Source organism: Ceratosolen solmsi, unplaced genomic scaffold (genome assembly GCF_000503995.2).
Source record: "Ceratosolen solmsi marchali unplaced genomic scaffold, CerSol_1.0 scaffold31, whole genome shotgun sequence".
NCBI classification, from domain to species: Eukaryota; Metazoa; Arthropoda; class Insecta; order Hymenoptera; family Agaonidae; genus Ceratosolen; species Ceratosolen solmsi.
Window position 1 is genome coordinate 2,205,816 of NW_011948432.1, and position 14,357 is coordinate 2,220,172.

General features: G+C 34.3%; 1 protein-coding gene across 1 annotated transcript; it reads right to left on the reverse strand.

The window, feature by feature from the left end:
- Positions 1–546: 546 nt before the first annotated feature.
- LOC105364301 (pleckstrin homology-like domain family B member 1) lies at positions 547–13,412 on the reverse strand. The gene is made up of 10 exons (XM_011502194.1): positions 13,223–13,412; positions 11,766–12,343; positions 10,414–10,793; positions 9,338–9,488; positions 8,815–9,040; positions 8,188–8,353; positions 3,662–3,791; positions 2,377–2,538; positions 1,048–1,305; positions 547–823 (listed from the first exon to the last, which is right to left on the reverse strand). Exons 2-10 carry the CDS (start codon positions 12,126–12,128, stop codon positions 635–637), a joined length of 2,025 nt encoding a protein of 674 aa, XP_011500496.1. The 5' UTR covers positions 12,129–12,343; positions 13,223–13,412; the 3' UTR covers positions 547–634.
- Positions 13,413–14,357: the final 945 nt, after the last annotated feature.

The following is a 14,357-nucleotide window of genomic DNA, read 5'->3' on the forward strand; positions in this document are numbered from 1 at the left end:
AAAAGTTGTTTTATTTTGATTTAAGATCAATGATGATTGAAAATGTTTTTATAAGAGGTAACAAACAACACGTTTACCGACAATAAATGCACTTTGGTGTATTATCTGGCACTTATGCAGCCATTTTCTCAAAGACACAATTCAGTGATTTGTATTTTATCCTCGAAATCAGTCTCAATTCCGCACAATCATAAGCGAGCTTCCATTCCATTTAAAATTTCTTAATTTTTATGTACAATTTTTAGAGGTCCTATATCGCTGTTTCATAACATCCTTGGACTCTATATATAAAGTTAAGCAAAATCTCGCTATGTGCTGGAAGACTAGATTAAGAGCTGTGAAACTATTTGAAATTACTAAAATTTAATTAGTTTTAACACTTAATGCCCTTAAATTAAAAATACATTACATTGGCACCTGGTTTTTATCGAGCTTCGTTTAAGCAAATTTATGTTTATATGGCGGATAATGGAATTGCGTTATAAAACTCTTTTAAAATCGTAAATAGTTAGCTTGTTTTGTGTGTGTGTGTGTTTTTTTTTTTTTTTTTTTTTTTTTTTTTTAACATTTTTAACATTAAGAAAATTATCCATGTGATTTTAATGTACAATTTGCAAAGTTTTGGCGAAAATGATCATAAGTTAGGATCAAATTCATGATATCCTTCAGCTCCAGTGAAAATAACGTCTACCCAAACTCGCATAGCTTCTGCACTGGGAGCCATGAAATGATAAGGTCTTGTCGTTGTCTTGACGATAAATGTTAACGATGGTTGGGGTGATTTAACGGCATTCATGTGATCTATGTAAACTTCTTCGATTGACTGAAAACATAATTTAATTCTTTTCTTATAATCTAAGATATTTATGGATTTACTATTTATTTTAAGTTTATGCTTGAATAAATTTTAAGTAGGTCGAACTCGTGGTCAAATGACATTATAAATACTTCCGCCATTTGTCAATTAAAACATCAAGTATAATATAAATAATAATTTAATGTAACTATCGTTACAATTCTAATTTAATAGATTTAATAAGCATTTACCTGGAAGTATATAACGCCTCGTGGCTTTCTTGAATTATTGTCGCTAAAATACGTAAGCGTTTTACGCTTTCTGTCAAAAACAAACCATCGCTTGTTCCAGTGGTGAAATTTTTTACTCATTTTAGAAAGATATCCGCCACAACTCGTTGTATCCACAGTGACGTCATGAATTAAAGGTAATTGATGACCTGCTGTTTCGATATGATGCCGTAAGTCCAGAGACTCCGATTTTATTGGCAAGTACCTTGTTAAAGGCCTCTGAAAAATAATTGTTTCCAATTACTTTGAGATATAAAAACTTCAGCCTTTTAATATATATTTAAATGAATATTAGGTACAATTAATTGATTTTCTATAATTACTGATAAATAAAGTCGTTAACATAAAGTACGTTGATACTTAATATTATATTATATTTATCCATATATATATTTACATATATATGGAATCAATAGTCAATGCAATTGACAAGCTATGGTGTTTAAGTATACGTGAGTTAATTTATATTTTATAAAGGTAATTATAGTTTTTCCTAATTATGTCTTAACGTATAATTTATTTATACATATATACATATACATATACATATACATATACATATACATATACATATACATATACATATACATATACATATACATATACATATATATATATATATATACATATATATGTTAAATACTAATGATCGTCTAATTTATTTAATTCTTAAATTAAATGTACTTAGTCAAAGGAAAGCATTTATATTGCTTGTTGCTGTTTTTTTATTATTATTAATTATGTATTTTTAGACAGCAATATTTTATATTCAATTAACGGTACATCAAAGCTATTATAATTTTCTAATTAAGTTATACTATATTTTACTCTCTTTTATTCAGGTGGTATTTTCATTTTTTAACATGCTTCTTTTATATCAAAATATTATTTATCATCTTTATCATATATATTGGTTGTTGTTTTTTTTTTGTTTTTTTTTTTTTATTTTGTGAAGAGTTAATTAAAGTATTTCTCATAAATACGTATTCGTTGAAGAAAAATTTCTTGAAATTTCCTGATCTAAAAGCTTTTATTTTATGAAGCACGAGCCAAGATATAAATAACATCTCAATAAATATGTATCAAAAATAATTACCGTTACAATGTCATCTAATATAGTATAAAAAAATTTATAATTATCTAAAAACTTTAACAGTCTCTTAATTACTGCCGATACATATTAAGATACGGTTTGAATAATAAATATAAATATAATTTGCACCTCCTTGATCGATTAAAGATCTTACAAAAGATCTCCTACTATTTTATCAAGCAACTTTTTCAATATACCTGCAATTTTGGCTTATCCCGGTGTTTAACTTGCAAGGAACCCAGGGAGTCTAGCTCACTGGAAGTTTGAGAAAGAGGTCGACTTCCACTGTCATCGGCAATTCCACTTCCATTCCCATTGAATCTCTCCGTCTCCATGGACGTCGGCCTGCCGTCTCTTACCTACATAATAAAGTGACGCAAGGGCGCATTACTAAGTGAAACGGACCTAGGAAATTCCACTCGAACATTTAAAATTGCCGATCCACTTAAGTAATATAATAATATATATCTTAGATCTTATAAGTTACGTAAAGCCACACATGAATATTGTCGTAAAATTAATATTTGCACTTTTGTTTAACATTTAGACATTTGTACTTTAACATTTTCGTCGATGTTTATATTTATTTGGAAGCATTTTGAATTTATGATATTCTAAAATATCAGGAGAGTCGGACAGTTTTAATATTTTTTTTTTTCATTTTACTTTAATTAAATTTAAAAGGAAAGGCAGGAAGTTAAATTGCGTTCGTTCATTTAATTAATTTTTGTCCAATTAAGGTAACGATATTATTTAATTAGGCTACGCGAGCTATGGTCTTAATATTAGTTTTTAAATAATATTTTTCAAGTTTGTCGCAGTAATAACGGCTAAATACATAGTTTATCTCTACTTGTATATTTAAGGAAGGTAAAGCGAAAAGTTTTCAATTCATCAAGGTTAAATTATTGCGAGCTAATAAAATCGATTACTTTATACAATTAAAAAAGTTCAAATAGTCAACATCAAGATTAAATATAATCCGCCCTTTCAATTATTTCTCATGTATCGTGTGGAGCAACATTTTTTTGCAAGCCTTACTCTTTTATCCCATTGAAAGTGCATATAGTAAGTGTACAATCAATTAAGAAAATTAAATATGTGAAATAATAATCTTGTGATTTTTTATAATATTTTCTCCAAATTTTTTTTGCAAATTAATTACAAAGTCCAGTAAAATTTACCGCGAAGTTTTAATAAATTTATATCCTTTATATTTATCATTGTGCTGAAAAATATGATAGAAGTATCAAACGTGCAATTAATTGTCCCCTTATTCTAGTCCAACAAGCCTTAAAAATATAACGAACAAACAAACAAATAAACATATAAACTTTTAGTAAGCCTCTTGTAATATCGAAGGGCCCAAGTTAATGGCGTAAAATTATCATTACCGAGATTTTATTCTATCGCTTGCACTTATCGAGCCGAGCGAATGAGTCCCGACTCGATTATGTAAAATAAAAGAGGAGAGATACTTACATTATCAGTCTGTAGTAGTGTGTAGGAATTGCCTGACGGGCCCGGACTGGGTGTTGTAAATTCCGAAAGTTTACCGGGCGATAATTTTTCATTGGTGCCATTATCCGCGCCGTCGCTGCTTCCGCTTCCACTGTAAAAAATACAAAATCAATATCAAACTCTATTCGCATGTCTTACAAAAAAAAAAATTCACAAACGTATTCCAATCTCAACTTGGCCAATAACATCATTTTATATCCGTTAGTTGTTGTTGTTGTTGTTGTTGTTGTTGTTGTTGTTTTAGATTAAAAACTTAAACGGAATTCATGAATTGTAATGAACTGCAGCATTTATCTTTCATTTTACGAAGTTCGGAAATAAATGCAATAAAACTGTCTTTTCGTTTGTGAGATTAATAGAGCTATTTATTATAAGTGGAAGGGAGTTGCATTAAATTAGTGCGATATTGTCGTTAAAATTAAATGGACCGCGTAATAATGCGCAGATAAGTATAAATAAAGAATTATTAATAAATGTATACTTAATGATATATTTATTAACTTTATTATCCAATGGATTAGCGAGATGTGGCAAATTCGCACGTTACAAATGCTAACGTCGCTGTCTTATCGCTATCTTTTTTTTTTTAGCCTTTCCACTTTTGTGAATATCATGAGCATTTGAAATACGTTATTGACAAAATTACCTTAAAAATATCCAATTTACTCATTATTGATATAATGAAACGATAAAAAGATAGGCATCCTCTCTAAATATTTTATCTATTACGAATCTCCGCACTCTATCGCTGGTTAGATAATGGCAGGGTCAGTTTTTCGCGTATGACAAGAGATAATTCATTTATAAATGTGACGTGTCTAATGGGAGTCATTCCCAGTGGTACCCATCCATCATCTATCCAAGCTAATTCACGTCTGACTATGATCCATGTGCGACATTAAAGATGACATGCATCTGTCCCTTCTCCCCTGCCTCACGCCGACCAATAATAATTCTATTCTTATTGGATATTCATTAGGGACGAGAGGGAACATGTGCTTGTTCTTGAATCACATTAAAGACTTGTGCCAACTGGAATCCGGTGATCCTTTGGAATAATATTTGCATGCGCGACGCCGATAGATGCGTTTTCGTCGTCGGTCGAATAATCGCTTCGTCGATATTCTTTAACAGTCTCTCTCTCTCTCTCTCTCTCTCTCTCTCTCTCTCTCTCTCTCTCTCTCTCTCAGTCTAAGTTACTTATTCATCGGGATGAGATAACATCGTAAAAGATCGGACGTTGTCATCTCGGCGGCGGGCCGGTTGCTATCGTCTACGATAGGTGACGAGAGAAACCAGGTCGTTGAAAAATATGGATAGCTTCTTTTCTCTCTTGCACTTCTCTAACTAATTCACAAGTTGGTATATTAGACTTCATTTCTTTCCCTCCAGCTATCAATGATCCGTCGTATGCGCGAGCTCCAAGTAGAAGACAAGCAAACACGCGTCGGAGCGGCATATTTCCACGTCATTCCATGTCACTCTCCGCTCCATTTCAATCATTTCATTGAAATTTTCATTTATCAAACGTTCGATCGGCTGCCGCCACATTTCTCCCTTCGTAGCCCATTTTGCCATCCCATTGGTGTCCAGAGTCAAGCATTCTCTATCCTGTCCAAGAGTTATCTCCGGTCTATAGTGAACTGGCTCGGCTCATCGTCGTTTTCTCGCTCCTCTTCGCCATGCGATCCAATAACGAGCGGACGGTTCATTCGGAACCGTCTTCGGATGAAGTTGGCCATAGAGCGTGACCGACGTTTTCAATTTATTCCCGGATGTGCGAGGATGATTCTCGCACGTTTACTTATACTGATGCGCCAGTTTAGCCATTAGCTGGATTTGCCAATCTGTCGTCTCACCTTTTCGGATAGATTTTTTACACTACATTTTTATGTACATATTTTCTTTACTAAATTTCTTAATCCTCGTATATTTTTGCTTATAATTCTTCCCGGATAGGAGAACGATCGTCATTAGAGCCTTGCAGTGTTAGTGATACTTAAAGTCTAAACAGCGTACTCCGTATAAGAATTATAAGCAATTATGTCTAAGAATTCATTCACTGCATTATCCGAGTGAAACCGTTCATTTCACCATCGACTGAATGCTTGACTCGATTATTATAATTTACACAGTCACTCCCAGACCTTTGTCGCACGAGTGAACAAAGCACTTGAATAACGATAAAAAGATAGAAGAAAAGTAATCTCTTCGTACGCGCGATAACAGTTCTATAAAGTTTTAGTTAACAATGAATGAATGAATGCACGAATGAATGAATGACTGGCACTATTAAACATTGAAACGATAATTTTCTATAATATAGCAAGTGCTGGTGAGAGAGCAAGTAAAATAGCAAAGCTCTCGCATAAGCGAATATCCAATATTGGACGATTTGAATTCTTCGAATATTGTAAAACAATTGGGCGATCAAATAACGATAAATCTCTATATCTATGGCGCGCGTTTATTTTTGAAGGAAAAACAAGGTTACATCGACTTGGCAAATATTGTTTTTTAAGCCTTCAAGCTTTCCGAGATCTTATTCTACTCGCTCTATCACTACGGCAACGTAAATGGGAAATGCCATAAGAATATTCATCTGCCATATCAAAATGCTCACACGCGCACACGCACGCACACGTAAAATTCATATACATATATAATATACCAACAAATACGCCAGGCGCTATTGGTCTTGAATGCAGGAATGCAGGAGCACATTATCGTTGGGACCGTTAAATGGTCGCAATTGCTCGCGACAGCTTCCGACGTAATTGCATTCGCGTGGAGCAGCCGAAACGATCATTCATTCGCCACGTAATTAACACAAGAGTACTCGCTCGCTGCTTTTAATCGGCCATCCCTAGGCTCGACGACACCCGCGACTGGCACTTCGACGCGCGTGAAGTCGCCATCGAGTCCGCTACGGGGAAACCGGTGGCCGAGCACTCGACGACAATCCCACCGGCGAAAGTATCTTATCAGTAGTGCCGAGCTGGTTTATCGAGAGCCGTCACTTCGAGAGGGAAATTGTCGCTGCGCGGAAACCGGTATTCACGTGGTCCGCTGTCCCTCCCCCGTCGCCGCCGCCAACGCCACCGTCGTTGTCGCCACAGTCCCCCGCCCCGCCCCGTCCCGCGACGCTTTTACTTTCATGGGAGGCTGTCGAGTGCGCGCCTCCGGAATTCGTATGTCAATTGCGTCTTGGGCCGTTACGGCGTGTCGGGCGCTGATAAACGACCGAGTCTTCACAGGCGCTCGCTTTCTTTTCGCCGCCTTCGGGTAAGAGCGCGCTGCGCCCGGGCTGTTGACCGTTAGGTTGCACTTACTGCGTCTTGCCTTTCCTTTTCGTAGCTTCGAATTCTAAGCGCGAGAGGTGGCTCGGACCATGGCACTCTCGACTCCGCCGCGCTCGTAAATTGAGCTCGGAATTCGCGAGCGCAAGTCCTCCGCTGCGTCTCCACTCGTTGTAATGAGAGACGCGTGCGAAGCGATCGTGTGGCTCTGTCTAATGATAATTGCCGAGTTGGCCGTGTATTGTCAAGCGCATTTGCTGTCGAATCTGATTTACGTTTTAATTAAAATAATATTGTTGATTAGGGTGTTTCGTAATAGGGTGTTTAGTTGTTTAACTGCTCAGACGAAGATTTTTCAGTTTCGGTCCTCGAGATTCTCGTACGAACGAACGACTTTTTTTTTTTTTTTTGCTTTATTACTTTTTTTTCTCCTTTACTTTTTGCTTATAGAGAGCACGTTTGACATTATCAGCGTGTTGATCCAGTTACAGTGCAATGTTAAGTGATATAATAGAGAACGAATGAATGGTGCCCGTATAAACGAAACTACAATCTTGATAATAAAATTTAATTTCACTTTGATGATAATGATGCGGCGTTTGTTTTTTAACGAGCAGACGCGCGTCTTCTACAAATATTTCGTTGAATAAAATGCTCGTAGATAGAAATATCGTGTCGAGATGTAAGTCAGCGATATAAATGGATATTCGCACCTATTGAGTTAAAGTGCTCGTTTCCACTTTATAGCCGAGTTGATTCTTTGATTTCACATTTGTTAAGCACATAATTTTTATCGCTTAATTATCACTTCTAAATTCTCACTTCTAAATTATAATCATTAATCATTACTTATCAATATTATCCGAGAATTCATAAATATCTTTACGAATCACAATAAATGCTATTTGTCATTATAAATTGAAAATTCAACTTTATCGGCATATCATTGTAAATAACACTCTAAGCTCTGCGCACTTTGAATTTATTTAATTTATCAATTTTACGGAGTTCCTGCGTCACTTACGACACTGTCGTCACAACAAATTTGCATTGTCGCATTGATAATCGCAAGAATATCTGAATGCTTCATTTGTCAACGATTGTCAGAAATTAATCTTTGCAATCATAGCAAAGTAGTCATAATATTTTATAAATATTGTCGGAACGTAAGAAGAAGTTTTGCATTACCTTTCGGTAGGACCGATCGAGTAACTCGAAGATTCCTCACCAGACTCGACACTATTAAAAGATGTACAATTCATTTTTCTTTCCTCCCATTGTGAGCGAACTTCGTCCTGAACTCTACGTTTCAGTTCTTCTACTCTACGCCTTTCGTCCGATATCACTTGACTACCTGTATCGATAAAACAATAATTTTTAAACATAATTGCCATTATGCTTTTAAAACATTGGAGTTTGAGAAAATTTTGAAGCGATTGATAATTAAAATATATAATTATAATATAGATAATTAATAGAGGATCTTTAATCGTTGCGTATGGTAAATTTGCATATTATCGACCGTTTGGTAAAACCTATTTATTAACATAAAATTGACGCAGACAGACATAAGTATATTAGGTAAATAATTATTATTCTTTGCTTTGAAAACAACCAAGTATATCAGATCTATAAATAGTAAGTTCTTTTTGTTGCAAGTTCCGTCGCGATATCATTATTATCACATGCGAGTCAAATGTTCGATCGATGCCGGGGATTTTATGATCATCTCCATTAGACCATCAGTTGGTTGAAATTAATTATCATGAAGTATTTGAAACGAAGCGCTTGGGAAAAATGTTTTAAAGTGCTAACCTTGTTTGGCTAAGTGTAACTGTCGATTTCGTTCGATCTCTTTAAGAGACTCGATCGTTTTCCTTCCCAAACTGCCTTGATTATTGACGATTGGCGAGTCGGTCGTAACCCTCGATATTCTGTCGAAATCCTCCCTACTTGGCGAGCGCTTCACATCGGCATTATCGATGGCATTTTTCGCTAGACTTTCCAATTCATCGTCAATGGCACGCAATCGATTGCGACCCTGAATACATAATGCATAAATTATAGTGTATGCGGTTTTTCATCGGACCATTTCATTTATTTACAATGAATTATTCGCCATAATAACTGCAATTTTACAGCCAATATATGACAGATGCAATAAATACAGTGTAAAATTAAGTGTTTTCGCTCATTGACCAATGTTAATAAAAATCACTTACAGAGAGAAAATTTAAGCATAGGATATATATATATATATATAATAAAATTGCTATTCTATTTTAGATTTTATTATGATCTAATACTGCTCTGTTTAATTGGACAATGAATGTGCTACCTCTTCTAATCTTCTTAGATGTGCGAGCTTTTGCCTTTCTAGACTTTTTGCCTCCTTTTTCACTGCATTCTTAATGTCGCTTCGTTGAGAATCTAATTGGTCGAGTTGTATTTTTCTATTTTCGATTTTCGCTGATAATTCGCTGATGTATCTGCAATGGAGATCGTGAATTTTAAAAATCGAAAAAATATCCGTACATTAAAATTAATTATTTGCCAAATTTACGCTGCACAAGCTCAAACACATTAAATATTATTTACGATGCTTAATTTTACGTGGTCATTTAGTGGATATTTTACATTTTTAATAATGAAAATAAAAACAAAATAATAAATAATAAAGCTCTTTCATTTGGACCAATATCTACGTATTATTTGTTTGGTAAAATTTTAAGGTAAAGTTTTAGTTCATCGACGTTCACTTGTGCAATAACGTCCTCTTAATCAATCGATATGTTAAATAATTTCCAAATTAATGATTTTATCGCTTATGTAAAACACATTGCAATTGTAAAATACGTTATTTTCGTTTTGATTAATTTTGTACGAAAATGTTTATTTACATTTTATTTACTAGTATTGAAAAATGTCACTAATTTGCTAAAAGCTGCAAGCTTCGAAAATTACATTTTCACAAATTCTAGCAAAATACATAAGACTTGAAAAATAAACTCACAAGTTTAAATGAATTAGGTAAGTAGTAAGGTCTTGCAACATTATTTGCCAATAACTTTTATGGGAGGGGTGGAGGGGGGGTGGTGGTGGTGGTGGTGGTGGTGGTGGTCCTTCCTATACTTGTATTAAATTATTTTCATAAATACTCTTTTTTTTCTTTTATTAAACTACGACTAGAAAATATAGTGCAGCATATCACAATAATATAATAAAAAATACGGTCTTGAGTTATGAAACAATAGATAGGTTTCGATGTAAATTTTATCGTAAATTATAAAAGTTTTGATCTTAGGACAATAAATTTATGTTTTATTATTAGTCGATTATGCAATTAATGTTACAATGCTAAATTCACAAATTGTAAATGCAGAAGCAATGATTTAAGCGAAAGCCATAACTGACCGTTGTAATTCCTCTCTAGTGGCAAGCTTGCTAGCCTCTTCCTCCAGATGATGAAACTCAAGGTCCTCAAAGGCTTTCCTCTCGGTCTCGAGGATCTCCGTCTGTGCGGCGAGCTTGTCTACGAGGTCGCTGTCACGCTCGTCATCCCGACCCTTCGCGTCCGCGAGCTCCTCCTCGAGGTCTGCGCACGCGTGCTGGGCCTCGATCACACGCTGCTTCGCCTCCGCCTGCAGATGCGCCTGGGACGCGTTGCTCTCTACCATATCTTCCTCGAGCTCGCCGATCTTCGTCTGGACTCGCGTCCGCTCCCCTTCCTCCTGCTCGAGCTTAAGCGACTCGGACTCGTACTCGGCTGACAGCAGAGCGGCCTCGAGCTCCAGCTGTAAGGGCAGATCATCGATAGGCTTGAATTATCGTTGAGTAACTTCATTGTTTCCCATTGGGACATAATAATTGAAATTTTCCTTCTGTCGCAAAGCCACTATTCTATTCTGGCATTTGTAACCGAGAGCCAACGCTTCGTATATTTATCTTACGATATATAACGAAAATATAACGTTTAAAGTAGATTTATTTCTTTTATCGACTCAAGTTAAAATATGTTGTTACAGATGGGCATAAACGTTCGTTCATTAGTCAAAGAATTTTTCAAATTTTAGGAGAAACAATTAGTATAATAATAGGCTATTTTGTGATATATGGAGCTAATAAATTATCATAGGCATTAAATTCTTCTTCATATTAATAATTTATTTTATTATAATCTTATGCTTTAGTCTTTCGTAAAATTCAAATCGATAGGTTTACCTTGCCATTTAGCTTTGCGTATAATTTCATCAATCAACTATTATTTGCTATTTACAATAAATATATTTTACGAGTTCGCGCAGTAGTTGTCGACTTTGAATGACCGACTAAAACAATTCGTAAAATTTAACATTGTCCATTCGTATTTTTATATTTTCTTGACTATCCTAATCATAAATAGCCTTATGGTTTCTAAATTAGATTATCATGCTGTATACGTCATATTTAATTCATGTGATTGAAAATCAACTGACAGATTTATTATAATATTCCGACATTGAGATATTAATTATTTCATTAGTACTGTGTACCGAAACGTTCATTGTATTTTACATTGTAATTGAAAATTAATTTTCTCGATGAATATTATAGAGCCGATAACGTATATTTTTGAAAAACAGAGTCATTCGAGTTTCTTTTAAGATTAAAATTTTTCCATTAAATACAGAAAATATTATATATTCAAGCGCTATGTATGTTACATGCATTTAAGATAAGTTAATCGTATCTATACATCATATATAATGAAAAATAATGACAAACACCTCTCGATTAATCTCCTCTTCTTGGGTCTCGATGTCAGCCACACTTCTCTTCAATCCATCCATATTTCCTAATATGTGCTGCTTCTCGTTCTGGAGAAATTCGATGTACTTCTTCCGGTCCTCTTCCTCTGATTCCTTTCGCTCCTTATCGGCTTTGGCTTCGTTCGATTTGGCGTTATTGTGTTCGCTGTTAATCCTCTTAGGCGTTGTTGCTGTCACCACTGTCGTGATTATCGGTAGTGTTGTCGTTGTATTAATCGTCGTCGAAAATCCGCCGGAATTCCTAGGTTTCGAAAGCATCGATAGCTGCTCTATAGCTTCGAGTAGATCGTCGTTTGATACGTCCAATTTATTGTCGATCATCTTCTCGTACGCGTCCCTCGTATTTGTCTTTGGCCTTGGCGAACTCGTATTATTAGCGCCGTTATTGTTATTATTAATATTTCTACCCTTATTATTGTACGATGGGATCACATTCTCATAAATACTGATATTCCCATTAAATGGTGTGAAGTTTTCGTAATGGTGGAATGCAGGCTTTGTATTTTTCTCGGGCAGCGGTGGATTTGTAATAGAATCTAATTATACAAAATTAAAGATCAGCGGGCTAAGTTTGTTAAATGATAAAATGATAAAATGATAAAGTGCATTAAGAATTTCTCTTATGTACATTGTAATTTTAACGTAAAATAAATTCACCTTAATTGCTTATAATGAAATAAAAATTGCTTCATTGTAGGTTTAATACTTTGCAGTGGTCAATCAATATCAAATACGAAAATTTTCAATTCGAAATGATTGAAAAACTTTGAGTAAAGTATATACAAACATTTAATATTATTTAATTGTTCAATAATTTATTTTTCATAAATATCAAATTAATAATCCCTCGACATTGAATTACGATTGAAGAATATTAATTTATAATCGTATTAATATCACTAATACTTTCCAACGAGTATTTAATAATCCCAAAGAATTTGTTTTCAATAATATCGAAATATTGAACGGTTAGTTTTCTAGTTACTATATTTAATTATCCAATTGACATTAAGTCGTTTTAAAGATAATAAATTTTCATTAAAATCCTTATGAACGAACGAACGAAATTTAGAAAATATTCTTTATTTAATTTGAAAACTAAACGTTTGAATATGCATCACATTAATATGCGCATTAATGATCAAATACAGTCAAGGAGAATTTAATTTATATGACAATAATATTATTTAAAAGTACATAAGATGCATACTTTAAATTAATTATTATTCTGTAAAATGAATAAGCGATAGATTTTCAGAATGTTTTTAAGAATTTTACGTTATTCATCTCATCGTTATTATTGTATTGAAAAATGTAAATATGAAAATTGAAATTACGATTCGAAGCTTAATTATTTTCTAGCAAATTCCTATGTATCAAATTCGATTAGGGTATGTAATAGCAAGGAAACTTACCATTGTTCGTGTGTGCTGCCTCTATAAACTGTCCGCGGTCATGTATTTGCCTCTCCTCGCCATAACTGCCCGGATCGATCTCTTCGTAATTCGAATTCCGCGGGCTTTCGCGACTCTGTCGTTGCTGGTATTGCTGATGCGGCAAGAAGTAGCCGTTTTGTTGATGTTCCTGCTGTTGCGGTTGTTGTTGTTGTTGTTGTTGTTGTTGTTGTTGTTGTTGTTGTTGTTGTTGTTGTTGCTGCTGCTGCTGCTGCTGCTCGAGCCATTGCGGTGCCCAATTATCGTTGGACGAAGAGACTTCTTGGCTTTCAGTATTCTCGCGAGCAACAATGTTTTCGTAAACCGGCGGCGTCGGTCTGTATATTGGCGAATTTCGCTCAGTCGCTTCGCGATTCCACTGCTGGCGCTCGTTTTCCGATCGTTCGGCCGACGGCGGACTTTTCGAAATATCCGTAAATGCGCTGCTGTTATTACACTCCGTCCTTGTCTCACGTGGTAGCGAACCATTGATCTTAAGCCTGTAATTTATCGAATCCATTAATATGGAGTCGTAACTGTTGACAATTTGTTCATTTGAAAAGTCAAGGCCTATTTTCATATTGCTTTTATGGCGAATGAACTAATCCACTGTTTGATATTACTTATAATCTAAATAATAATAATAATAATAATAATAATAATAATAATAATGTTCGAGAGCTCAAGATTTCATTGTGGGCGGAGTCTAGACGGATTAACGGATTACACATCTATTTCGAGAAAATTTCAATTTTATGTTTTTATAATTATTTGCATTGGCTTTAGCTGGCTTTACTATAAAGTATTTATTTATCCTAATAGTCTAGATAAATAAGTGGGAGCTAAATTTTGCTTTTCCTCCGAATGAACAATTAAATTAATTTAAGTTATTTAATATTACGAAAAACAAAAAATTAACGAAATTGTATTTACTAATAATACTAATTTACTAATATTATAACATATAATAATAAATTCTATTCAAATTTCAATTCTCAAAACATTTTCATTTTTTTGAAAACGTTTTTTAACTCTTGACTTTTAAAGTTAGAGATGAGCCGAATCTTCCAGTAGCAATGAATTATATTATTTTTTAAAGTTACAGCTAATTTATGCG

Coding starts and splice junctions, on each gene's coding strand:
- LOC105364301 (XM_011502194.1), bottom strand. CDS start 12,128: ATGATCGACAATAAATTGGACGTATCAAACGACGATCTACTCGAAGCT. Junction 9,041..9,337: donor ATCTAAGAAGATTAGAAGAG/GTAGCACATTCA, acceptor TTATGTATTCAG/GGTCGCAATCGATTGCGTGC. Junction 3,792..8,187: donor TCGATCGGTCCTACCGAAAG/GTAATGCAAAAC, acceptor TATTTTTTACAG/TGGAAGCGGAAGCAGCGACG.